The sequence below is a fragment of the Elgaria multicarinata genome, chromosome 22, assembly GCF_023053635.1.
Source record: "Elgaria multicarinata webbii isolate HBS135686 ecotype San Diego chromosome 22, rElgMul1.1.pri, whole genome shotgun sequence".
Classification (NCBI taxonomy): Eukaryota; Metazoa; Chordata; class Lepidosauria; order Squamata; family Anguidae; genus Elgaria; species Elgaria multicarinata.
This window is the reverse complement of record NC_086192.1, coordinates 12,258,164-12,285,568: the sequence shown is the minus strand read 5'-3', so window position 1 is coordinate 12,285,568 and position 27,405 is coordinate 12,258,164. Positions and strand designations below refer to the sequence as shown.

Genomic DNA, 27,405 nt, shown 5'->3' with positions numbered 1-27,405 from the left:
TGTTGGTGAGTCAGGAGGGAGAACAGTTCAGTAGCGTGAAGGAAAAGTATTGAAGGCTTTATGTCAGGACATGGAAGAATTTTGTTTCAGCTTCTTATTCTCCCCTGCCTGCCGGTCTGTTTTCAAACACTGTGCCATCCAAGGTGTGCGTTCAACTTAAACGAGACTTTTCTGAATTATAGGTAGTCTGAACTCTTCTGCATTTCACGAAGGGTGCAGTCTGCCAAGAACTGCTGTGCTTAATGCTCTTCAGTTTATGTCAGAGTGAGCACGGGAGTAGAGCTCAGTGGATTCCTGCCCCATGGATCCTTTTTTTGGGGGAAATGACCCTGTTTGAGATGATGGTGCAACGTGGCCTAGGTGTGCCACTCTGCCTTACAATTTCTGCTCTACCTGCCTACTTTTGAGATACTGATTCTGAATTGTCAAGTATTGACCGCCATCCTCCACATTTTTTATGATGGTATGTTTATATTTGTCTAAAGGGAGCACCCAGGGTTCCGATTGCAGTGAAGGAACAGATGTGGAATTGCCAGTAGAAGGTTAGAGATATGTAACTTTCTACATTTTTAAAAAAAATAAACTCTAGAAAGGTGTTTTAAAAAAAATATTAAAAGAGCACTTAATGCAAACGTGTCCATCGTGTCCGTGTTTTGCATTCTTTTTTTCCATATTCCACATGGTTGTATTTTTATTTTCTTCCCCCTGAATTGTGATCCTGCATGTTTATTGTGGGCAACTATTGAGAAGCATTTGAAAGATGATTCCCTTTCCTTTGCTCCCCCCCCCACTTGTACTTTCCTGTAAGTTCTGGAAGCTGTTCAAAAAGAACTGCTAAACCGCCCAGAGAGCCCTGGCTATGGGAGCGGTATATAAGTATAATAAATAAATAAATAAACTGCTAAAGCTGGCCGCCTCTGTTCTACTGCTGCTTCCACGACCTGTGGAAGTTTTTTGCTTCGTAGTACACTTTTTCCTAGCATATCTATGAGCGGGTGAGACCATTACATAATGTGATACTTTTGAAAGCATGAGGGGGCAGCATGTGGTTTTGAAAGTGACTAAAAGACCCAGCTTTTAGGATTTGCCTCCAAATCTTATGAGTTCTCAGTCAGTCTTCTTGTTCTTTGAAAAGAGGCCGGATAACTGAAATAATTATCAGTGCGAAGTTGTGGTGCAATATGACATGGACTTGTTCGTATCCTGAATGTCAAGTTTTTTGGGGGGGGAATGTGGAAAATCCCCCACCTCATGTTGTTCCCAGTGTGTATATTTCCTGAAAATGTAATCTGCCTCGAATCGAAGAAGCTTGTTTATGGAGAGAGACTGCTGTTCCTGCGAATGCAGCTCCTTCGCAGAGGAGGTTCTAACTCTTCAGTTGATTTGAACGTTGCGCCATGTCCTGCTTGTTCATCCCTGGCCGCTGTGTGAACAGAGTGCTGGACTAGATGGACCCTTGGTCTGATCCATCAGGGCTCTTCTGATGTTCTTATTAGGATTCAGGAGAGCAGCCGGAATACGGCTGTACTTCAGCGGTGCTTGACCTCCAACAATTCTGAACTGGGCTTTAAATGATGTGCTAGAGGAATGTCCCCGTGTTATGAAACCGTCCTTGAATCACCTCAATACTGGGTACAGTTGTATGAAGCATGAATTTTGCAAACATATAGAAAGGTCGCTCTCGGAGAGCCTTAATTGCCTTTGCAAAACACTGGAGCAAGGTTGCCGGCCTACCAACTAGTTAAGTTGCCAGCCGACCAACTGGTTTCCAACTTGCCCTGTGCTTTTTGCGCTTTCCATGTACATTATCTTGGGCTGATTCAAGGCACCAGAAGTGTTTTCTTTATCTGATTATGACGCCTACTTTGTCAAGCCAGGAAATACAGTATGTGTGCTGTTTCTGCTTCATTTAACATTATTTTAAAAAATATACTTTTGTGTGTCTTCTGATCATGTTCTGGATTGTTAAGGACACTTCCATATTCTTTCTAGGATTGGGTAGTGTTCTTTTTCTTTCTCCCCCCCCTTTTTTTTAATGTTGTTGGGCTGAATCTGGACATTGATCTTTCTGCCTGGTTGTCATCTGCCCCCCCCCCCAAAAGCCCTGCAGATATAATACGCTAAAACAGGAAATTCACCTGTGTCCTCAAAATGGTGGATGAGATTAGTAGTTCAAATGGTGTAGCAGAACCCTTTAGAAAGCTCTTGACAGTGTTAAATGAACCTGTGTTTTGGGGGATATGAAGTGGCATGTCATTGACATAAACATTTGTCTCTTCTATGATGATCTCTTCATTGGCCTGAATTCTTATGGATATGTTGTGTTACACGTGTGTAGACCACTTCCTTGGCAACTGGTGACTTCCATTGTGCGTCTTCAGACCATAGTTTGGCTTTACAAGAATGAAGATCAGCAAACCTTGGGTTTGTGCCCTGTCTGTCCTTCCCTCTCTCACAGGGCTGCAAGGAGATGCTCTGAAGTTTTGCTTCTGTTCTTGATCAATTACAGCTTGCAATAATAATAATAATAATAATAATTCTTACCCGCCTCTCCCTTTCGATCCTATGTTGTCCAACCCTGGCAAACTGGTTAATCTTAATTCTGGTTTGTTTGGAAACAAGCCAACTTCAGACCATGAGTTAAGAAACTCTCTTGTTTCAACAAACTCTAAATAACCATAATTGGGGGTTTGGACAACATGCCAAACTGCAATTAATCTAAAGCAGAAATTTCTGATCTCCTTGCGGGTGAATCAGAGGAGAAAACGCATGAGTCTGAGGCTCATTCTCTTAAGTTTTAGTGATATATCTGAATGTAGACATTGACCTGGATGTGAATGTTGCCATTATGGATGGATTCTCAACCTTTTTTGGTTAGCTGGGGGAAAATTCACAGATAGCGTCTTCCAGTGTACATTGTGGATAGGCAGAAAAAGAAAAACCCACCTTAATCACTTCTGAAAGAAACCTGTTTTCTACAGTGTGTGAAGGTATAAAAGAAGTGACGATGTCAAAAAGAAAAGAAAAGTCAACCAAGACGCTCAAGGTGCTGAAGCAACTAGCAGGAAAGTTTAGGTGTCTTTAGCTTAGAAAGAAGGCAGTGAAGCAGGGAAAGGACAGAGGCGGATTAAAATTATGTATGGTGTGAAAAAAGTGGATTGGGAGACCTCTTTCTACTAGAACTGAGATAATTTAAGGAAGAGAATGTTGAGAAAACATTCAAGAGGCAGCTGGACAACCCTCTGTCAGGGATGCTTTAGGGTGGATTCCTGCATTGAGCAGGGGGTTGGACTTGATGGCCTTAGAGCCCCCTTCCAACTCTACTATTCTATGAAAACTACTTTCTATTACAAAATGTAGAGATTGCCACCAATTTGGCTGGTTTTAAAAGGGGATTTGAGAAGAAAAATCATGGAAAATAAGACTAAGAATGGCTACTAGTGTTTATGGCTATATATTGCCTCCAGTATCAGAGGCAGTATGCCTCTCAATTCCACTTGCTTCGGGACATAAACGGGAGAGTGCTATATTGCTTGTGGGCTTCCCATATGCATCTGGTTGGCCATTGTGGGCACAGAATGGTGAACTTTACGCCTTCAATCCAGCACAGCAGTTCTGAAGTTAACGGAACTGTGTTGCATAGAGAGTAGTAGTAAATTAGGGCATGAATTAATTCAATTAATTCAGCATTAGAATAAAACACTTCTTAAACAGAGATTGAAAGCTGAATGCCAATCCCAGATGTAAACTATCACACAGCTATCAAAATTGCAAAGAGAATTTCAAAATGAGGTACAGCATAGGTCTACAATTGATGTAAAAACTATGGTTAACCGGAGGCCAATAGAACTAGGTTTATCTCTTACATAGCCTTGCAAGTGTCTGTGAACCTGCCTGCTAGCCAGCCTGCCTGCTCATACATGCTTAAATTAGGGATTTATGTCACGTTGACTTCCTCAGAGGAATAACTGAGGCCGTTTATGCACCTGCCTTTTTTTCCAGGGATCATCCTGGGATCATCCCTGTGCATGCAAATGACACACAGGTGATCCCGGGAGCAGGCAGGGACGACCCCTCCATTTGCCTGGGATAAAACTTAGAATCATAGAATAGCAGAGTTGGAAGGGGCCTATAAGGCCATCAAGTCCAACCCCCTGCTCAATGCAGGAATCCACCCTAAAGCATCCCTGACAGATGCTTGTCCAGCTGCCTCTTGAAGGCCTCGAGTGTGGGAGAGCCCACAACCTCCCTAGGTAACTGATTCCATGGTCGTACTGCTCTAACAGTCAGGAAGTTTTTCCTGATGTCCAGCTGGAATCTGGCTTCCTGTCACTTGAGCCCATTATTCCGTGTCCTGCACTCAGGGAGGACACGGTGTAGGAAAGGCCTGATTTGGAATCATTTTTCAAACGCTTCCCTACTAGGCTGCATGGAGTAGAGTCTTACCAGACAAATAGTTGTCTCTGGACCTCTTATGTGTGGCTGAATAAGCCAAATTGCACCTGCTTTCCCAGATTTTCAGTAACTTCATTAACTGTGTATGTTTTTAGCTGGTGTTGGAGATGGTATATTCAGTTAGGTTGCCAAAAAAAACATCCGAAGTGCAATACTGGCAAACGTTACTACAAGGAGATCTCCTGACGTGCCATTTTGTAAGTCAACATTTTTCCATCCAAGGACAATAATGGGGTTAATGTGTTTTTGAATCCAGCCCTCCCACATTTCCACTGTTTCGAAATCCTGAATTTTCTGAATTTGAGGACAGAGGTGATGGAAGCAGAGACCTGCTTGAAGAGATTGCTAGAAGAATCATTCTGCTTTGATGTCTGCATCTGAAGAACGATAGAGGGACTTGTGATCCCATCCCTCTTTGCCTTTTTTTTTTCATATTTGTCAGATCCCTTTGAGTTTTAGTTAATAATACACCCTTAATACTGAAAGCAGGTTCTAGCACGTTGTATGCTTCGTTTGTTCTTACAACAGTGGGGATTTAGAAGTTGACAAAGCAGCGTGATTCGTTGGTGGATCCAGAAGTATGCGGCAGTGGAACTAGGATTACAACCATTTTGGTGGAGCCCAGTGCCTTGGAATCCATCGCTTCCTCCTCCTCCTGAACCATTCCGGTGTCTTTAAGAGTCTTTAAGAGTTGTCTTTCTGGTTACTGATGATTTGATACTTTTCCTGACTCAGATCAGGAATAATTTTAAAAAAGACTTGAGAGCAGCACATCTTGGTGATCCGTGGCACCTCTCCTAAAACTCCATTAACTTTAGCAGGAAGTCCAGCTTAATGTGATGTCGTCATGTTGCAAAAAGCTTGCCGCTGTAAATGGGTGACGTTAACGCGAAGAAAAGTCGCACCAGTTGCTCGGTAGGTGCGGAAGACCGTAGAATCTGCCTGACCTTGGAGAAGATACTCTTCCTAACTACCCTAACCTTTTTGGCTGTTGTTCTCTGTTAACGCTCATCGTTTTACAAATTCTGTTGTATTGTAACCGTTATCTTTTGTATATATAATTGTAATTGTCTTGTGAGAGAGACCTTGCGAAGTTTATATCTTCAGTAACTTTTGAAAAATGAGAAGTATTTGACAAAATATTTGACAATGAAAATCCTAACGAGCCAGAAGAAGGCAACTGCTATATTAGCTTAGTACTTAGAAATCCCCATTCTCTTACCATCATCCCAGAGGGCTTTAAACCTTGTGATGAAGTGTTTTGGCCTGTGTGTTTGTTGGTCTGTTTTATTCATAGTGCACAACACAAGTGTTGATCCGCCATTGTGGAGTAAAACCGCTCTTACAGTGTGCCTGCGCCGTTCAGACTTCGTTTTTTTGTTCTGCTTTTTTCAGATTCTTCTCAACATGCCACTTCTGAAACAAGTGAGGATCCTGAAGTGGAAGTGACCATTGAAGGTTGGCCATTTTCTCAGCTCATATTATTTTGCTCACTTGTTTCAGAAGAATCTCAGTCATGTGGCGCTCTGCATTTCCTCCATCCCTGCCTCCCACCCCCCAAACCCTTCTCATGCTGCAAGATAACATTTTATGGGGCAAGCTTTAGTCCTTTTCAAATATTGAAAGCCAAGTTGTCAAGTTTATAAAGTTGTTTCCTAGAAGTGTCGGTGTCCAGAGTGTGTGGGAAATGAGCTGGATACCATACGGCTAGGCAGTTTTGCTGCTTTTCAGATCAGAAAAGCAAGTGGTTGGGCAAACACAGTTTTAATCAGGGATATTTTCTTGGGGAATTATTAAGGCTATAAAGTTCTCTCCAGAGAAGCAAGAAACCTGAGGAAGGGTTTATTCATTTGGCGAATATCGCATCCAGAAAGTGCTGCTTTTCTGATATCTTCAATATCATTTGTGTCTCGAAGAGGGGCAGATAAGCCAAGACTCAGTGAAGGGTTTCAAAGTAGTAAGTGAATTGTGAAGTTGAATGCCTGGCATGTGAGGTCTTTGCGGTACTCCGTCTTGCAGCAATGCCTTGTGTCTCAAATCAATTTCTTCCCCATCCCCTAATCCCCTTATTGAACAGCAACACTTGGTATTGTCGGTAATAGATGAGGGTGTGTGTTAAAAGCTACGGTAGTCCTATAAATTGAGGAACAAAGCAAGGGACATGAAAGTGGTTGAAGTTCTGAAATGGAATCTTTAAATAAGGAGAACCTAGTTTCCTGTTCAGATGTTGTTGTTCCTTAAAATGTAGTAGCAAAGTTGGTTGAATTCTGCTGAGGCTGGAGTCAAAGAAGCCTTCCTACCAAGGGTGGATTTATTTTTGTGCTGAATGTGCTGTTGACTTAGGGGGTTGCTGGTGAGGCACTTGACAGCATTTTGGGGTGGTGAGTTGCTGAACGTGTTGCCCATGTAATGGGGTGTTCATCTACGTCATGACAGAGAAACAGCGAGCATGCTTCTGCCCATAAGAAACTATAAGGTGCTTGTAGCTTTCCTGCATGAGAAGCAAACAGACCGTGGTCTGTACATAGTGGTCAATTTTATAAATAAGGTTGGTTAGCAAGATTGCATACCTATTCCTGTGTCTGTAAAGTTCCTGGCTTGCTTTCTTTGAAGTACTGGCGGAAGTGGAGGTTTAACCCAAGAGTGGAGGTTTGGCCCCAGAACATATTTCACTTTCAAGGCCCATATCCTTTAAATCAATTTTAGCAGTGCCAGAGCCAATCTGTTAGAGGTTTGAAAACTGTTCAGAGTTCAAGTCTTACGATAGGCGTCTCCGATATGCCTTTGTTAACTGACAGCATTTGCACACCACAGCATCTGCCCATTTCACTTCTGGCAGTTCTTGGACTACTTTTTTAAACTCTGCATGAAATAGTTTGGGGGTTGAATTGGGGGAGAGCTGCCGAAAGGAAAACTGTTAGGAACACTTGTGTGTGTGTGTGTGTGTGTGTGCATCTAGCATCTTCCTTCTCCCCATCCCCCATAATCTTTTGACGTTTGCATCAAAATATGTAATTTAACATCCTTACTTGTAGATACAGCACGTTTCCTTTTTGATGGGGAAGAGTTTATCTTTGTAGATTTAAACATATGGGTTAACATGACTATATATGAAGCTTTTAGCCAATCACCACTGGAGCTTTTCCAACCTTTCCCCAACCGCTTGCAATTTCTATTCATGCATTTGTTGCTGTAATAGAAACCAATTTTCTATCTCTCCCCCACCCACCCCCCCTCCATCCCAAACTATATCCTTTATGTGGTGCTATTGTCAAACCACCGGATCTGGGAGAAGCTTGTATCCTGTCATCTTTATGAGACTTATTTCTTTTTTGAAATCTTATCTGATGTAGCTGCCTATGCATTTTGTACCAGAGCTCCAAAGTAGAGTTGCTGGGTGCTCCTTATGGGTAGTGTAGGGCCACCTTAAACATATGGTGGGCAAAGCTACTATGAGCATCCATTAGCTTAAGTTGATCATCGAATGAGGGAAAGTTGGAAGCCAGGCTGTGACCAGTAGGGCTAATGCATGTGATATTCCTTACTTTGAAATACCTCACCTCCTCCATCAGCATGTAATTTGAGTTAGGACCATGGTCTCTTGAAAGACATTCAGACATAATCTAACGGCTGCCGTGATGCATCTATGTGTATTTTTTAATCTGAAGACGACGATGACTACTTGCCGCCCCACAAGAAATCAAAGAGCATCGAACCAGCCAATGACGCTGCTAATGCCGGAAGAAGAAAAGCAAGAGAGTTCAATTTTGGTAAGTTTATTTGTGAAATGGTTCTTAACTTTTCTGCGTTCGCTATTTTGTTGGACCAGCTCCAGTTATAGTTAAGTTGCATACAGGGCCGGGCAAAGCTGGTCGTAGGCCCGGGCCAGATAAGAAATGTAGGCCCCATTTCAAACTGCTCATTAAACATTTTTAAATCAGTTCTAAATACATATGAACTAGAAATATTTATATATAAAAAAGGTAATGGCAAGCACTTTTATTCAAGATGTATATAAGACATCACTTTTTCACATTCAGAAATGCTTCACGTGCTTTTCTTTGGGCAAATTCATCATCAACAACAGAAAAACCAAGCAACTTTGCCCAGGGGGACTTGGAGTAGCTCCCCTCAGAACCATAGGACCATGCCAACAGGCCCCACTGGGGGGCCCTCAGCCCAGCCCTGGTTGCATACAAAGGAAAGGAAAGGCACCTCTCGTGCAAGCACTGAGTCATTACTGACTCTTGGAGGGACTCCAGCTTTCGCTGACGTTTTCTTGGCAGGCCTTATAGTGGGGTGGTTCGCTGTTGCCTTCCCCGGCCGTGATTACCTTTCCGCCAGCTAACTGGGTACTCATTTTACCGACCTCGGGAGGATGGAAGGCTGAGTCGACCCGAGCCGGCTGCCTGAAACCAGCTTCTGCTGGGATCGAACTCAGGCCGTGGGGAGAGTTTCAGCTGCAGAAACTGCTGCTTTACCGCTCTGCGCCACACGAGGCTCAAGCATTCACATTAATGCTTGAATTTTCTTCAGGGAGAATGAAAGGCAGCAAATTATGAGTGTATCTCTATTTGAACACATAGTGCTGACTTTTACTTAACCTGGCCACCGTTCCATCTAGCTCTGTGTTGAATACTGACTAGGGTGACCATATGAAAAGGAGGACAGGGCTCCTGTATCTTTAACAGTTGTATTGAAAAAGGAATTTCAGCAGGTGTCATTTGTATATATGGAGAACCTGGTGAAATGTCCTCTTCATCACAACAGTTAAAGCTGCCCTCTTTTAAATCTGGCCACTCTAGTATAGCTCCTGCAGCTTTAACTGTTGTGGTGAAGAGGGCATCTCACCAGGTGCTGCATGCATACAAATGACACCTGCTGAAATTCCCTTGTCTGTACAACTGTTAAAGATACAGGAGCCCTGTCCTCCTTTTCATATGGTCACCCTAATACTGGCGACAATTTTCCAAGGTCTCGGGCAGAGGAAGTTTCCCCAGCTTTGTTACGTGAGACATTTTAACTGGAAATGCCAGAGCTGGTATCTGGGATGTTACACATCCGAAGCATGTGCTCTGCGACAGGAGTCTGGGCTTTGTGTGGTGCCACTGCAGAGAGAGCCCTGCCCTAGGTCTTGCCTCTCAGGAAAGCTCAATGTCTTCTTGGAATATTTGGAACAACCTCAAGGGCTCACATGAGAGGAGACATCCTTGCAGGTGTAATCAAAGATTTCTCCAAGCTGGCCTGAACTTGATTGTCAGTGGAACTGTGAAAGAAGGGAGGGAGAAGCTGTGAGTGTCTGTCTGTGAAAACCCCCTAATAGCCTGGCAGCACTATTGCATCAATGAACTAAGGTATAGCTAATGATCGTGTTATTTCTGGGTTGGATTTGGGTTAACCAGAATGCGTATATTTGAAGTTTGCCACATAATTCAGAACCATGTCGATGTGGTGGTTTGAAGACTCTGAAATGGCTGCGTTTTGCTTGCACCGAGTCCACTCTTTGTATAATTATTTCCTGAAACGTAGGGTGTTTGATGGAAACATAGTAAAGGCGGATAAAAATACAAAGCCTCCCAGGTCTCAGTGCATCAGTAGCTTGGATTTGGGTGTCGTGTCTTGCAGCCTCCACTTAAGTTGGGCACTAAAGGATATGTATATCTTCCAGCCCCAGGGCTGGAGTAATGATGAAGGGAGGGCCGTCTGGCGTCTCACGTGATCAGCTTAGTTAAGACTTCTGCCAATACGGCTTCACACACTCATTGTAACTCTGGCCTTTTTAACAAACCTCCCAATTAAACTTTTCAGGCTCTGCATTAAAGTAATTTGTCAACAGCTGCTGCAAATCGACCTTAACCAATGAGGGTAGAGAGCTGCTGTCTGACTGCTGAAGGGGAAACCAATTTTGGACAAAGTATTTAGCTGCTTTTGTCCATTAATTTTTTGCCTCCAGAAGTGTGAAGATGTTCCTTTTAAACCGTTTACCTTTCGTATTTATGCATGAGCAACAAGACAAAAGACATAATCCAGAATTTTACAGCTTGATATTTTAGAAGCTTGATATATTCTTATATTGGGCTAACATTATTTTTCCTTTCAGAGAAGTGGAATGCCCGAATTACAGACTTGAGAAAGCAAGTTGAAGAGTTATTTGAAAGAAAATATGGTAGGTGTTCACCTATTGTCCTCCTCTCCCTCCAAACAATTACTCCCTAGTATTTGGAAACTCCCAATCACATTTCATAGAATCATAGAATAGCACAGTTGGAAGGGGTCTACAAGGCCATCGAGTCCGACTCCCTGCTCAATGCAGGAATTCTTTTAGAATTCAATTCTTTTAAAAAGTTTGAATTCCCCACTTCCATAGAGTCTGAATTCTTTTGGTGTGGTGTCCTGCCGTTGCCAAGGACTGCCAGTCCCAAAGGGTGTTTGTAGCCGTGTTGGTTCTGCAGAGTTAGAGAGCAATAGATATGGTGGTCTCTCCTTATTAGGGGTGGGGGTGTCATTGGAAGTTCTGCAAGCTAATATTTTTCCAGCCTTGGGTTCTTTACAATAGGTATTTGTTGCACTCTGTAATAAAAATAAAGTATAGTACCTAGAAAAACTGCACTTTGCCACCGGCATAAATTAAGGAAGGTAATAAAGCCAGACTGCTCACTTGAGGGAATGGTATTAAAGGCAAAACTGAAGTACTTTGGCCACATAATGAGAAGACAGGACACCCTGGAGAAGAGGCTGATGCTAGGGAAAGTGGAAGGCAAAAGGAAGAGGGGCCCACCGAGGGCAAGAGGGAGGGATGAGATTCTGGAGGAGAATCTCCTTCAGCCTGCCAAAATTAGGCTGACGGGTATTACCCAGAGGACCTTCTCTTCTGCTGCTCCCAGGCTGTGGAATGGCCTGCCGGAGGACATGCGTCAACAGTCTTAGCATTTAAGAAAGCTATCAAGACTGATCTCTTCCGGCAAGGCAAAAGGAAGAGGGGTCGACCAAGGGCAAGATGGATGGATGAGATTCTGGAGGTGACAGACTTGACCTTGGGGGAGCTGGGGGTGGTGACGGCTGACAGAAAGCTCTGGCGTGGGCTGGTCCATGAAGTCACGAAGAGTCGGAAACGACTGAACGAATAAACAACAACCACAAGATTAACATTGCTTATTTTATGTACCTTACTCTGTTTCAGCTAGAGTTCCAGAAAAACAAGGATTTCCGATTATTCAGCCTCTCTGCTTTCGTATATTCGCTAGCCTTGGCTGTAGCCTTTTTATAATGTTTTTTTTTAAAGTTGAAAGTTAGGATTGCCTCATATTTGGGGGGCCCAGTTCGATTTTGGGGGCAACCTTTGAAAGATTCATGGGTGGGATTCCTAGCGGCAGTAGAGTTTGGTGTGGTGTTGAGCCTATGAGACTTGGTATTTCCCTGTTTTATTTAAAACACGTTCCATATATAGCATTATACACGTTATCTCTTTTCTTGCATTCAGTCTACTTTCAAAACTCATTGGTTGGCACGCCGTGCTAAGTTGTGTTTAATTTGTTTTTCTTTTTTATACTAAAGCCGAAGCGATTAATGCAAAAGGGCCAGTATCTATCCCGTATCCGCTTTTCCAGTCCCATGTTGAAGATTTGTATGTGGAAGGACTACCAGAAGGCATTCCCTTCCGGAGACCCTCCACTTATGGGATCCCTCGCCTCGAAAGGATCCTGTTGGCAAAGGAACGGATACGATTTGTGATTAAGAAGTAAGTAGGTTGATTCTGATTAGGATGCAAGCGAAATCAGGAATCACTTTATTTATTGTAGAATTGCTCATCTATCCATTCATTGGTGGATTTATTTTATTTCTAATTGCCAAGGCTCTCTAGGCCTTCACAAAAATTACAACCCCAAAGATACAAAATAATAAAAACATAATCGTAACACTTTTAACAAACTAAATTTAAAAACAATTTAAGACAAGGTCAAAAACAGTTACAATAAAAACATCTTGCATTTAGCCCCCCATCATATACCGTCTGATGCCTTGGAGTAGAGGAAAGTCTTAATGTGGTGTTGAAAAGACGATGTTAGCTCCAGGAGGACCTCAGTAGGGGGATCATTCCACAATTGGAGGGCCAACACTGAGAAGGCCCTGCACTTGCTTCCCTCCTCCAAGCATTCCTCAGAGGAGACGCTTGGAGGAGGGCCTCAGATGTTGATCGCAGTGTCTGGGTAGGTTTGTATCTGGAGAGGCGCGTCATCAGTTACTGTGTTCCCGAGCCATGTAAGGCTTGATAGGTTAAGACCCAACACCTTCAATTTGGCTCGGAAATGTACAAGCAGCCAGTGCAAGCTGGCCAGAATGGTATTACATACTCAGACCTTCGGGTCCTTGCTGTCAATTTGGCTGCCACATTTTGCTCAAGCTGCAACTTCCAAACAGGCTTCAAGGGCAGCCCTATGTAGAGTGCATTGTAGTAAACTAACTTGGTGGTTACCAGAGCGTAGAGGACTGAAGCCAGATAGGAGCATAGCTGGGCCACCAGCTGAAACTGGTAGAAGGCACTCCATGGCACTGAGGCCACCAGAGCCTCAAGTGATAATGATGGCTCCAGGAGAACCCCCCAAACTATGAACCTGCTCCTACAGGGAGAGTGCAGTCCCATCCAGAACAGGATGAACATCCTCTATGCGGTTAGATGAACCATCCACTAACAGCATCTCGATCTTGTCTAGATTGAGGTTTCAGTTTATTAGCCCTCATCCAATGCATTGTTGCAGCCAGGCATTGATTTGCCACATCCAGGGCCTCACCTGGTGACGATGAAAAGGAGTAGTAGTAGCTACAGTGATCCATGCTCTGATAACCTCTCGTTTGGATTACTGCAATGCGTTATACGTGGGGCTGCCTTTGAAAACGGTCCGGAAACTTCAACTGGTACAAAACAGGGCAGCACGCTTACTAACAGGGACTGGCCGACGAGACCACATCACGCCAGTCCTTTTCCAGCTTCATTGGCTGCCAGTCCAGGTTTGGGCCCAATTCAAAGTGCTGGTATTAACATTTAAAACCCTAAACGGCTTGGGGCCAGGCTATCTGAAGGAACGCCTCCTCCCATATGTACCTGCCCGGACCCTAAGGTCATCCTCAGGGTTCCTTCTCCATGAGCCCCTGCCAAAGGAAGTGAGGCAGGTGGCTACCAGGAGCAGGGCCTTCTCTGCTGTGGCACCCCGGCTGTAGGAGGTTCGCTTGGCACCTACATTATATGCTTTTAGACTATTCTCCCAGCATTTTAACAGTCTATAAATACATTTTAACTGGGTGTTTTAAATTTGTAATTTTGCATTGCTGCTGTTTTTTATCTGGTTGAGCTTTTATATTGTATTTTATATTACGGTTTTATACTGTTTTATACTTTGAATGTTTTTAATTTTTGTGAACTGCCCAGAAAGCTCCGGCTATTGGGCGGTATAGAAATGTAATTAATTAATAAATAATAGAGCTGTGTGTCTACATAGTGATGGCAAGTGCACTCCAACACTCCAAATGACCCCACTCAGTAATTTCAAGAAGATGTTGAATATCATGGCCTGCAAAACAACCCCCTGCAGATCTTCAGTACTGAAGAATCTGCCGGATTGAGCAATAACTCCGAAGCTCCACCTTCTGCAGCCTACTATCCAAGTAAGAGCAGAATCTCAATGCACACACCCCCTTATTAAATGATGGGTCTCCACACTTTGGATGCATTGATTTCTGCTATAACTTGGACTATGTAACCGAATGCACCCTTTTCAGTTCCTCTGTTTGCGTCAGATTGCAGAAAGATGTACCTGATTGCTGAAATAGTCTTTGTTTTAAGGCTAAAAATGGTGGGCATACAACTACGATATGCTGATTGCTGAAGTGTATATTTTTGTTTAAATGTTCACAGGCACGAGCTGCTAAATTCAACGCGAGAAGATCTGCCGTTAGACAAGCCTGTTGCAGGAGGTAAGATATGGGGCATCACTATTGGACCAGATTTGACTAACGTTCATAGAATCATAGAATAGAAGAGTTGGAAGGGGCCTACAAGGCCATCAAGACCAACCTCCTGCTCAGTGCAGGAATCCACCCTAAAGCATCCCTGACAAAGGGTTGTCCAGCTGCCTCTTGAAGGCCTCTAGTGTGGGAGAGCCCACGACCTCCCTAGGGAACTGGTTCCATCGTCGTACTGCTCTAACAGTCAGGAAGTTTTTCCTGATGTCCAGCCGGAATCTGGCTTCCTGTAACTTCAGCCCATTATTCTGTGTCCTGCACTCTGGGAGGATCAAGAAGAGATCCTGGCCCTCCTCTGTGTGACAACCTTTTAAGTATTCCTTGTAAGATAAAGTAGATGGCAACTAGGGAAATGACATTTTGGGTTGTTTATGGAACTTTCTCCTTAGGGAGGCTCAACTGGTGTCTGTGCTACTTTTGGGGGGTGGGATGGGGATGGTGGCAGGCAAAGACCTTTTTTCCTTGGGCCTTTAGAACTGTTTTTAACTGTGTTAATGATGCTCATGATTACTGTTTTGTGATTGAATTGCATTTGTGATTTTGGGATAATTGATTTTAGCCACTTTGGGGATTTTTTCTCAAAGTGTAGTATAAAAATTCAGTAAATGAATTAAAACATTTCAGTGAACTGGTCTTCAGGAAGTAAATGTTGCATGTGAAACTGTATTCTGTTTGGAAAACCGCCCATTAACTATTGCTTAATATATTTGATCTGTGGCTAATTGGGCAGAAACGTACAATGGAGGTAGCAAAACATAACAATACAATTTTTCCTCATGAAAACTGAAACTTAAGAACCATGACATGAAACTTGAGCATTGGAAACTTGTAGGTATGAACCACTGATAGCTCGGTAGTAAACCAAGTCTACAGCATGCAAGTCTCAGAGGCGTTAGCATTTGAAGGAACAATTTGATTATAATGCCATTAAAAGCCCTCAAAAGACCTCATACCTCTACCAGCTTGACCCTGACACTGCCCACTAAAAGCCAACTCAACATTGAACGCCATTGGTCTCCAGCTCCATTGCTGGCATTTTGTCATGTCTAACCCTACTGCCCCTGTTTTGGGAGAAGGTGTTTCAGGTAATAAATCAGAATCAGATTCAGAACTAGAAGACGCAGCGCCAGACACCAGCCAACCTGTACCAGTGGGGGAGGAAGCTTTCATGGGCAATGCCCCAGCTGCGAGTCAGCCCTCTCCAGAGCTTATCTCCTCAAGGCCAAATCCTACACACTCAATTGCAAGTGAGCCTTCCGGAGGTGAACGTCCTGACAAGCTAGCTGATGCTAAGGTCCGTCGGAAGCTCAAACGCACGGAGTGGAAGGAAGGTGTGAGAAAGTCGGTTCGATTATGCCAGAACCTGCCTCCGCACCAGGTTCTCTGAAGTTATGGGCGTTTGGGAAGTGGTTTCCTATTCTTCTTGAGCGGACAATTGTCTTGCTTAGTTTGCATAGTTTTGCCTAGGGGGACGTTTCCAAGAGGTTAGACTCTCTTCAAATAGAAGAAACATTTATTGCTTAATAAAAGCTTTGTGGATTACTTAGCAAGCCTCGTCATTTGCCTCCCATCGAAAGCGGGAGTTTTCTGAGAAACACAACACATTTCCAGCTAGGCAGGGCTCGGAAGTCTCTTCCAAAGAATCTGCAAAGATGCGGCCAGCTGGAGAAAAGAGGATGGTCTAGATGGTCTGACATAAGGCAGCTTCATATGTTTCAATTGATCTACTGAAAATAGCAGTTCAAACCAATCCCTGATAGAGGAAGCATCCTCTTAAATAGGCTTCCTTCCTGTTGAACCAGGTGTCTTGGGTGTCAGTTCCTTTTTAGGTTTCTCATGTGCCTGGCTACCAGCTAGACCCTCTTTGCCTCTCCTGTACTCCCAAGTTGCCACAGTCCCTGCCCTTGTTCTTCCTGTTTTAGTCCCTTCTCTCTCACTCTGCTTGAGGGAAAGGACAGATTCCTTTATGCTCTTCCCCCACTCCAAGCTTCTTGCCGTAGTTTCATTCGCTCACTCTAGAACGTTTTACCCCTGTGACGCCAAAGTGCATGGATGGCAAATCAAATGGGGGCTTGTCCTGGAAATGTTAACTATTTTAATGAAGTTCTTGTTCCTGCCACTGACTGTAGTGAAAGAAGAGTGGTATGCCCGAATCACGAAACTAAGGAAGATGGTAGACCAGTTATTCTGCAGGAAATTTGGTGAGTTTACTTTGTAGCAGTTCAGGGTGGGTTTGGGGGAGCGGGTTGAGGACTGGCATGTGTTCAGACAGACAGTACTCTCCAGTTACCTGCCACTAAAACACAGTTATTGACTTGGTAGGCATATAATACTTATCCATGGCTTGCTGTTCTACCCAGAGTGTCTAGAACCATGGAAAATGCACACGGCAAGGCAAGTCTGACAGCCGAAAATGCACATTTCCACAGTTGGGAAATTCCTGGGGCCCAAAAAAAATTTAGACTCATTTTGTGCAGAAGTTGGGGGTGCAAAAATCTTTAAAAAGCGGTTGGAAATCGCTTTTGGAAATCGATGGGACTTACGAATAAATTTGACTAACAAAAAACCAGGCGCTTACCCTCCCAGCTCCTCCTCGCTCGCGTGGCTCGAGGCTGCTGCAGGAGCTTCCTCTTTTCCTCTTACCGCTTCAATTCTAAGACGCCATCGATTCTAAGACGCACTCCATTTTTAGAGCTGTTTATTTAGGGGGGAAAAGTGTGTCTTAGAATCGAAGAAACATGGTACTTCAGGGAAGGCTCAGAACTAGTTCTGGCGGAGGCGGGGGCTTCTCCCCAAGCCCCAGTTTTCCTGCCTTCTTGCAGGCAGGCTGGCTGACATCAGGGAAGCTTCTACACTTGAGACACTACCAGAAATGAACCCCAAAGAATATTCCCAAGAAAAAGAGAAATCGGCAACTAGCACTGCAATCTTGCTCGCAGATAGTGTCTGAGAGACTGGCCTGGATCTTGCCCCTGCTCCGAACTTACAAGCTATCTGGATCCCTTTTCTAACAGCTGAGGCGTTGGGGAGCTCTGAACCGAAGGCTGTCCCTTATCAGAAATTTGAGGCACACCCCACCGACCTGTACGTGGAGGGCCTGCCAGAGAACATTCCATTTCGGAGTCCGTCCTGGTATGGAATTCCTCGGCTGGAGAAAATTCTTCAAGTGGGCAACAGGATAAAATTTGTAATAAAAAAGTAAGATCAACTACCTTTGCATTTCAGTATTTTGAAGTTACATTTGCCCATGCCAAGGATACAATTTTAACCTTCAACAATTTAACTTGATGTACGCTAGCGACTAGAATTAACTCAGAAGAATTTACTTCTAATGGGCCACATTCTTCTATGGGTTTTTTTGGGGGGGCAATAATGTCAATAACTTTGTTTTTGATTGTTCTAGAACCTTGTCTCTGCTAGAAGAGATCTGCTTTGCCCTTGAACTGATGCTAAGATCAGAATTGTTGCTCAGGGTTTCTTTCTCACATGTTACAAAATCGTCTCTGAATTGTGACATTGTAGAGCTATATGATAGTTTTTCTGAATTGTAAAACAAATCACTTGACTTTAGGTTAGGGGTGGGCAAGTTATGCCCCCCCCAGATGTTTTGGCCTGCAATTCCCATCATCCCTTACCATTAGGTATATTGGCTGAGGCTGTTGGGAGTGGCAGGCCAAAACATCTGGGGGGCCGCAAACTGCCCACCCCCAGTTTAGATTGATTGATTGATTACATTTATATACCGCCCCATAGCCGAAGCTCTCTGGGTGGTTTACAAAAGTTAAAAACAGTGAACATTAAAAAGTATACAAAATTTTAAACCATCAAAAACTTAAACAGTATAAAAACAACGGTATCCATTTAAAAACAACAGTTCTGGGGTCCGTTAAAAAACAAACAAATTAAAAAACAAACAAACTTAGCGTTGTTAAATGCTGTTAAATGCCTGGGAGAAGAGAAAAGTCTTGACCTGGCGCCGAAAAGATAACAATGTTAGTGCCAGGTGAGCCTCATCGGGGAGATCATTCCATAATTGGGGGGCCACCACTGAAAAGGCCCTCTCCCTTGCTGCCATCCTCTGAGCTTCCCTCGGAGTAGGCACTCAGAGGAGGACCTTAGATGTTGAGCGCAGTGTACGGGTAGGTTCATGTCGGGAGAGGCGTTCCATCAGGTATTGTGGTCCCAAGCCGTGTAGGGCTTTATAGGTTAAAACCAGATGATACCGTGTTATAAAAACAATGACCATCAGACAAGTATGTATCCATTTCACCATCTCAGTTACTGGTGTGTTTTCTTTTTAATTTAAAATGGGCTTTTAGAACCTCCATACTGGGCTGATCTTGTCCTGTTTGCATTTTGGAGATCATTGCTTTTGAGTTGATGGGTTAGTTTCAAAGTTGGTTTCGCTGTGCAGGAGATATGAATAAGTACTTCATGTGAGACGCTTCGGGGACGAGGCAGTGAAGATTCACAGGGCAAGGACCACCACACTACCGCTATCTGTTAATATTTCTTATTTTTAAAATTATAGGCCAGAACTACTAACGATCACTCCCACGGAGGTTACTCAACCAAGAACAAACATGCCAGGTAAGATGAATGCTTCTGAAATGTCGAAAGACTGAGAGCACCCCACCTGCATAAAAGCACTCTTTGCCTCTTTCTCAATATATCCAACCTACTTTGTCCACAGAGATGGAATGTGAACTTCTGGAACTTCGATTCTAGCTCGTTTCTCTCTCAGATAGAAACATGCATTGAGATTTTCATGTGCTTTCACTGGTCGAGATTCTGGTGTGACTTCTGGAAACCACCTGGGCCTGACAGTCCTTAACCAGATCGGCTACTGACTTGTTGTTCAAATAATGGTGTACTTATAAAAGTTTGGGTTCCATCATTTTCAACATCGTCTAGCGTGGTGAAAAAATGGAACCCGGGATGAGCTCGATTCTAAGGTGCTCTGATAAAAACAACAACTCTGGAACAAAATTAGCCACAATCTGGCATATAATTGAAGGTGCAAGAGGCAAAACCCAACCCAGATACTAGGATAATCTTTTTTTTGCATTTTGTGTTAAAAGTCTTGCCAAGAATTGGCTTCATTTTTTCAGTACGTACAATATATTTGGAGAAGAAGCACTTGAATGAGTTATACAAAGATTTTTTTTAAAAGAAAAGTGTGTGAGATAAATAAGGCAAAAACAGCTTTTGCAGAACCCTAAACATAAAGGTGGTTTATTCTTAACAAACATGTTTATTACGTTGCCTAAATTGGATTCCTGGCCATTTCCAGGCTAAAAATATGTCTGTTGAGGCTGACCAAGAATACGGTATAATTCTGTTGTCTGTATTGTTAAGCATTTATCCAAACACATCTTTATTGTCGTCGTGATGAAAATGTGGCACATCAGTAATGAGAAAAATCAGTCCAAGTGAAGTTGCCTCATACACAGTGGCTCAGTTCAGATATGAAACCAAACAATAGTTGTGCTAATTGTCATTTACAACTCAAATCATGAACTGAGTTGCCAGGTTTGTTTGATTTCATTTTCTGCCTGTTCAGCACTCCAGTATCTAGGTGAAAGAGAGCTATAGCCATAACTGATTCAGACACCATGCCAGAGTACAGTCTCATAACCACGATTATTATTATTATTATTATTATTATTATTATTATTATTATTATTATTATTGTTGTTGTTCATTGGCACTATACATGCAGATCTATAGGAGGCAGATTTGAATCGAAAACTCACAACGTTATTAATGTCATATTTGTCCATTTAGTGATAAAAGCTTAAACTGTGTCCATTTTTTTTCAATCCAGTCAAGGAAGATTGGAATGTCAGAATCACAAAACTGAGGAAGCAAGTCGAAGAGATATTTAATCTGAAATTTGGTAAATCAACCATTGGATATTTACTTGGTAGGACTGTTGCTTGGTGAAAATACCATAAAACACATCTTTTCTCTATTGTTCTACTATTTTTGGGAAGACTGTGGGTGAATCTGTGTGCAAGTCAAGAATATGAGCTCCTCCATGAGATTGCACTTTTACTGCAGTTCATAGAATCATAGAAGAGTAGAGTTGGAAGGGGTCTACAAGGCCATCGAGTCCAACCCCCTGCTCAGTGCAGGAATCCACCCTAAAGCATTCTCTGACAGATGGTTGTCCATCTGCCTCTTGAAGTCCTCTAGTGTGGGAGAGCCCATGACCTCCCTAGGTAACTGGTTCCATAGTCATACTGCTCTTACAGTCAGGAAGTTTTTCTTGATGTCCAGCCAGAATCTGGCTTCCTGTAACTTGATCCCATTATTCCGTGTCCTGCACTCTGGGAGGATGGAGAAAGGATCCTGGCCCTCCGCTGTGTGACAACCTTTCAAGTCCTTGAAGAGTGCTCTCATGTCTCCCCTTAATCTCCTCTTCTCCAGGCTAAACATGCCCAGTTCTTTCAGTCTCTCTTCAGAGGGCTTTGTTTCCAGACCCCTGATCATCCTCATTGCCCTCCTCTGAACCCGCTCCAGCTTGTCTGCATCCTTCTTGAAATGTGGTGCCCAGAACTGGTTGCAGTATTGAAGATGAGGCCTAACCAGGGTGGAATAGAGGGGAACCAGTACCTCACACGATTTGAATGCTATACTTTTATTAATGCAGCCCAAAATAGCATTTGCTTTTTTTGCAGCCACTCCCAGTTACTCTGAGCAAATGCAATGTCTTGCCCACATGTTTCTTTTTAGGTCGGTTACAGTTATCACCAGTAGGCTTTTGGTGGGCTTGGATATTACCACAAAAAGGGGGGGGGGCTGCAAAGAGTGGGTATATGAAACGTACCCAGCGGGGCTCATCCGATACCACCATCCTTGAGGCAGTGGCAGAAAAGAAGGAATCAGTTATGAGATACAAAACTAGGTTGCCATTCCATGTATATGACCACACACACTGGGTTAGCAACCTCTTAAAACACACAATAGAAATATGGAGGTCTGCTTGTTCGCCATCCCTACCCTTAAGTGCTGACAATCCATAAAAGTTTCTGTGTTGGAATGCAGAAGGGAACTATGATTCATTCATTCATTCATTCATTATTAACTTTTATAAATTGTCTTTCCAGAAATGTCACTAAGGCAGTAAAAGTTAGATTGTTCTTTTTTGCAACTTTTAAAATATGCCTATGCTTCGATTTCCAGAAATAGTTTCAAGGTGTTTTAAAGATAAATTCTGAACTTAATCATTGTTGGAGAGTCTTTCGGAAGGTTGGATAGATATATTTGGAGTAGCCAGCCTTTAAGGCAGGAGTTTGATCTGGAATGTTCCACTGAGTGCCTGCAAATTTGCCATCTTCTTTCCAGGACAAGCGCTGGGTCTCAGTGAAGCAGTGAAGGTTCCTTATCCCATATTTGAGTCAAACCCCGAGCATTTGTATGTAGAAGGCTTGCCTGAAGGCATCCCCTTTCGAAGCCCCACATGGTTTGGAATCCCGCGCCTGGAAAGGATTGTCCGTGGGAGTGGAAAAATCAAATTTATTGTAAAGAAGTAAGCTGTAGTTTATCGTCTTTACTTTTAAAACATTACTTGGTCGCTTTTTTATTTATTTATTTAGATTTCGTCTTTATGCTGGCTGGGATATAGGATGCAATGAGACAAATTCCCTTTACTGTGGAACATTTCACTCAACTTCTTTTTTGATAAAAGCTTGTTTTGCTAGTAACAGTAGAAACCCTACTACTTTTAAACGGCCAGGTGGGTCTTACTTCCATTCTGGAGAAATTTGAAGCAAGCTTACTAAATGAAGTGTAACAAAGATATTAGCAGCCACCTTCATAGGAAATGCCAAGAACAGCTTTTGTCTCTTTAACGAATTCTAATATCAAATTTGTCACGACGACGGCATTGTGTGATGTGAATGTTGAGGTCAGTGGTGTTCAGTTGACTGGTTCCACTTTTGCCAGAAGAGCCATATCAGTTGCACCCTCTTTCTTGGGTCTGACCTCTTTCATCAGAAAAGGAAAGGTGAGAACTCTTTTAAGAGCTCAAAGAGGAGGGATTGCTCCACATGTTCATTATACTTGTATGTAGAAGGCTTGCCTGTTCATTGTACAGGTGGCTACTAGGAAGAGGGCCTTCTCTGCTGTGGCACCCCGGCTGTGGAATGAGCTCCCCAGAGAGGTTCGCCTGGCGCCTACACTGTATTTCTTCCGTCACCAGCTGAAGACCTTTTTATTTTCTCAGTATTTTACAGCTAGTGTAAAGTTTTTTTACACTGGCTACTAGGAGGAGGGCCTTCTCTGCTGTGGCACCCCGGCTGTGGAATGAGCTCCCCAGAGAGGTTCGCCTGGCGCCTACACTGTATTTCTTCCGTCGCCAGCTGAAGACCTTTTTATTTTCTCAGTATTTTACAGCTAGTGTAAAGTTTTTTTACACTGGCTACTAGGAGGAGGGCCTTCTCTGCTGTGGCACCCCGGCTGTGGAATGAGCTCCCCAGAGAGGTTCGCCTGGCGCCTACACTGTACTCCTTCCGTCACCAGCTGAAGACCTTTTTATTTTCTCAGTATTTTACAGCTAGTGTAAAGTTTTTTTACACTGGCTACTAGGAGGAGGGCCTTCTCTGCTGTGGCACCCCGGCTGTGGAATGAGCTCCCCAGAGAGGTTCGCCTGGCGCCTACACTGTACTCCTTCCGTCACCAGCTGAAGACCTTTTTATTTTCTCAGTATTTTACAGCTAGTGTAAAGTTTTTTTACACTGGCTACTAGGAGGAGGGCCTTCTCTGCTGTGGCACCCCGGCTGTGGAATGAGCTCCCCAGAGAGGTTCGCCTGGCGCCTACACTGTATTTCTTCCGTCGCCAGCTGAAGACCTTTTTATTTTCTCTGTATTTTAACACCCAATTTAACTTAAATTTAAACTTTGCTGTTTTAATTCCGTATTTTAACCTATATCAACTTCTGCTGTGTGATTTTTATCCTGGTTGTGCTTTTTATATTGTATTTTGTATTTGTGTTTTCAGACTGTGGGTTCTTTTATTATGCTTCTCGTGGTTTTAATTTTTGTGAACCACCCAGAGAGCTTCGGCTATTGGGCGGTATAAAAATGTAATAAATAAATAAACTTTCATTGCTACAATCGCGCCTTAATAAAAATGTATTTTTCTAATTTATAGGCCAGACCTTGTCACCTCTTATTTGCCTCCGGGATTGGCTAGTAAAGTGAATACTTCAGGTGAGTGACGAAGAAAGATGTGGTTCTTGCAAAGGGAAGGGCTTTTCTTAGTTGACAGTGGGCGGTGTTTCACAGGTTTGAAAGCGATGCAAATGCAATCTAGTAGGTGTCCTTACATCCTTTCCTTATGTGCTGTCTCTGTTGCCTATAGTTTTCTAACTAGCACAAGCTTTTGTATAAGCACTCCCTCCCGCTGTGACTTAGGAATGCTGGTTAACTGGAGAGTGGACACTATCTGAAACCGGTGTATACATATAGGGGTTTGCAAATGTATCCCTCTTTCCCCTGTGCCAGCCTGTTCTAATGGAAGCAGGAGAAATGCTACTCAGCAGGAGTAAAGATGGTATTAATCTGTCAGAGAGAAAATCCCGGTATCGTACTGTTGTCCTGGGAAGCTAGAAAATTCTGACCATAGCTGCCATTCTAAAGATGAAACCAGGATCCAGGCAGTTTGACTTAACAGTGACCCCAGGCAGGATGCAGAGTGTCTCCAGAGCTTTATAGTTGTTTTGAATAATTTGTTTAAAATAATATCTAACATTGAAGCCAGTGTGGCCTAGTGGCTAGAGTGTCGGACTGGGAGTCAGGAGATCTGGGTTCTAGTCCTCACTCAGCCATGGAAACCCACTGGGTGCCCTTGGGCCAGTCACAGACTCTCAGCCCAACCCACCTCACAGGGTTGTTGTTGTGAGGATAAAATGGAGAGGAGGAGGAGGAGAATTATGTAATGCTGCCTTGGGTTCCTTGCAGGAAAAAAAGGCAAGATATAAATGCAATAATAAACAACTAAATAAATAATTGAATGGTTGTTTCGAGAGTCATTAGGAAAAGGCCAACTTGTGAATACGTACGCTCACCAGCTTTTAAGGAGAGTGAACAGATGTGAATTCTAGCTCAGTTTAGGGCAGCGTTCCCCACTTGGTGCCCTCCAGGTGGTTAGAAGTACAGCTCCAAGCATTCTTGCCCGTTGGTTATGCTTGGATGGGGCTTATGGGTCTCAAAACATCTGGAGGGTACCCGGTTGGGAAATGCCAGCATAGGGCTTCATAAAATGCAATTTGTTTTTAAATTGTAGGAAGGAACAGAAGGGGCCATGTAGTTTTACTCTCTTCCAGGGCAGGAACACTCCCTGCCACCCCAAGTGCATTCAAACATTGCGCATTTCTGCCAGTAGAATGGATTACCGTCACATTGTATTGATCATGTTGAATGACTTCTATGCACAACAGTCTACTTCACCCAAGGGGCTTTCTACGGTTGGGTTGTTTCTAATGACTCTGCAGCAGCCTGGATATAAAAGCAGTAAACAGTGTGACTCCCTTTGTAGGATCCCAGAGTCCAAACAGCTCAAACTCTGCACGAAGCCCTGTGAGCAACTCCAAGGTTCCAGAGATTGAAGTAACCGTGGATGAAGGTATGGAATTCCCAAAATACATTCATAAGAACATAAGAACATAGAATCATAGAATAGCAGAGTTGGAAGGGGCCTACAAGGCCATCGAGTCCAACCCCCTGCTCAATGCAGGAATCCACCCTAAAGCATCCCCGACAGATGCTTGTCCAGCTGCCTCTTGAAGGCCTCTCGTGTGGGAGAGCCCACCACCTCCTTATGGAACTGATTCCATTGTCGCACTGCTCTAACAGTCAGGATGTTTTTCCTGATGTCCAGCCGGAATCTGGCTTCCTGTCACTTGAGCCCGTTATTCCGTGTCCTGCACTCTGGGAGGATCGAGAAGAGATCCTGGCCCTCCTCTTTGTGACAACCTTTTAAGTATTTGAAGAATGCTCTCATGTCTCCCCTCAATCTTCTCTTCTCCAGGCTAAACATGCCCAGTTCTTTCAGTCTCTCTTCATAGGGCTTTGTTTCCAGACCCCTGATCGTCCTGGTTGCCCTCCTCTGAACACGCTCCATGGAACATAAGAAGTTTCATGCTGGATCAGACCAGGGGTCCATCTAGTCCAGCACTCTGTTCACACGGTGGCCAACCAGGGACCAACAAAGCAGGACATGGTGCAACACCACCCTCCCGCCCATGTTCCCCAGCAACTGGTGCACACAGTTATTGCCTCGAATACTGGAGATAGCACACAACCATCAGGGCTAGTAGCCATGGATATAGCCTTCGCCTCCAGGAATTGATCCAACCCCCTTTTTAAAGCCATCCAGATTGGTGGCCATCACTACATCTTAGGAACAAATTGTTTGAATTGTACAAGTTATCAATTGAGGTTTCTTCTACCTGAAAAACAGCATGTCTACAGAAGCACAAGCAGTTTTGTGGGACAGGGGAAAGAAGAGCCATTAGAATATCTCCTCAGTCATCCTTACCCCAGGACAGATTTTGTGGTTGCCTTTATTAGGCTGGGACAAAAAGAGGCCCAAAGTCCCCCCCCCCACAATAATTTCCAATCAATGTATCCAGAAATGCCCCTCTACCTCCCCACCCGTGTACATTGTGAGTGTTTGGGCTTTAATAAAACATGACTCTCTTTCAAGCTGGGAAGTTTTGCTCTTCTGAGATCACTCTTTGGTGATCTTTGGAGGAAGGGCTGAGGATAGGAATCAGAGTGAACAAAGATGCAAACATGGAACAGGCAAAACCCTCTCACAAGTTAGGGTCATAAGAGTGGGTCAGGTTGCATGGGGAAATGAAGGCTGAATTTTAAATAATTCACACAGTCTAATGATTAAAGTAGTCTAACATCAATAATTAAATCTGTGCAAATTTGTATACAAGAAAAAACAATGGCTCTAAAGAAAATAGCACGCTTCCTTTGCTTTTAGGCAATGTGTTTCAAAAGGCTTCGAGTAAAAGAGGCATTCCTTATTCTTTATCCTTTATCTGTCTCCCGATATGATGTTGGATCTATGAATCTAGCCAATTAATTCACAAAACACTGGTGCTCATTAACTCATTCCATATTGTTTTCCAGGGTAGCTTGTGCCATATCTGTTATTCACTCCTCAGATGACACCAGTTCTATGCAGGACTGAGTTTTTAGATTAGCGCTGGAAATGCTTACATACTTCGTATACTCTTCAAAGTTCAAGCACAAAGCTTTTACCAGTTTATTGCTGTTACTTTTGATCCAGTCACGGATGATACGGGATGTATTTGGTGTCTTCTAACACAGGTCTCGCTAATAAGACAACAACCCCAGAAGTCAGAACGAATCCTCAAACCAATGGGTCCAATGTGGGTTTTAAGCCAAGAGGAAGAGAGTTTTCATTTGGTAAGCTCTGGCTGAAATTGTTACAGAATCATCGAATAGCAGAGTTGGAAGGGACCTACAAGGCCATCGAGTCCAACCCCCTGCTCAGTGCAGGAATCCACCCTAAAGTAGGGTGACCATATGAAAAGGAGGACAGGGCTCCTGTATCTTTAACAGTTGTATTGAAAAGGAAATTTCTGCAGGTGTCATTTGTATATAGAGAACCTGGTGAAATTTCCTCTTTATCACAACACTTAAAGGTGCAGGTGCCCTGCCCTCTTTTAATTCTAGTCACTCTAGTATAGCTCCTGCAGCTTTAACTGCTGTGATGAAGCGGGAATTTCCCCGGGTTCTCTATATATACAAATGATACCTGCTGTAATTCCCTTTTCTATGCATCTGTTAAAGATACAGGAGCCCTGTCCTCCTTTTCATATGGTCACCCTACCCTAAAGCATCCCTGACAGAGGGTTGTCCAGCTGCCTCTTGAAGGCCTCTAGTGTG

At 43.5% G+C, this 27,405-nt stretch overlaps 1 protein-coding gene across 4 annotated transcripts in view; it reads left to right on the top strand.

Annotated features, from left to right (window-relative positions):
* Positions 1 to 27,405, top strand: part of GTF2I (general transcription factor IIi) — a 65,384-nt gene that overhangs the window by 22,749 nt on the left and 15,230 nt on the right. For 2 of the 4 annotated variants that reach the window (XM_063146710.1, XM_063146711.1), the window contains 13 exons: positions 5,851 to 5,913; positions 8,124 to 8,225; positions 10,556 to 10,621; positions 12,010 to 12,193; positions 14,366 to 14,424; positions 16,602 to 16,673; positions 17,487 to 17,670; positions 19,004 to 19,062; positions 20,300 to 20,371; positions 21,823 to 22,006; positions 23,630 to 23,688; positions 25,016 to 25,102; positions 26,824 to 26,922. In XM_063146710.1, coding sequence (XP_063002780.1) covers positions 5,851 to 5,913; positions 8,124 to 8,225; positions 10,556 to 10,621; positions 12,010 to 12,193; positions 14,366 to 14,424; positions 16,602 to 16,673; positions 17,487 to 17,670; positions 19,004 to 19,062; positions 20,300 to 20,371; positions 21,823 to 22,006; positions 23,630 to 23,688; positions 25,016 to 25,102; positions 26,824 to 26,922 — 1,290 coding nt within the window. Of the gene's footprint in view, positions 1 to 485; positions 543 to 5,850; positions 5,914 to 8,123; positions 8,226 to 10,555; positions 10,622 to 12,009; positions 12,194 to 14,365; positions 14,425 to 16,601; positions 16,674 to 17,486; positions 17,671 to 19,003; positions 19,063 to 20,299; positions 20,372 to 21,822; positions 22,007 to 23,629; positions 23,689 to 25,015; positions 25,103 to 26,823; positions 26,923 to 27,405 lie in introns of all 4 variants that reach the window. The other 2 variants (XM_063146713.1, XM_063146712.1) reach the window with 2 other exon arrangements.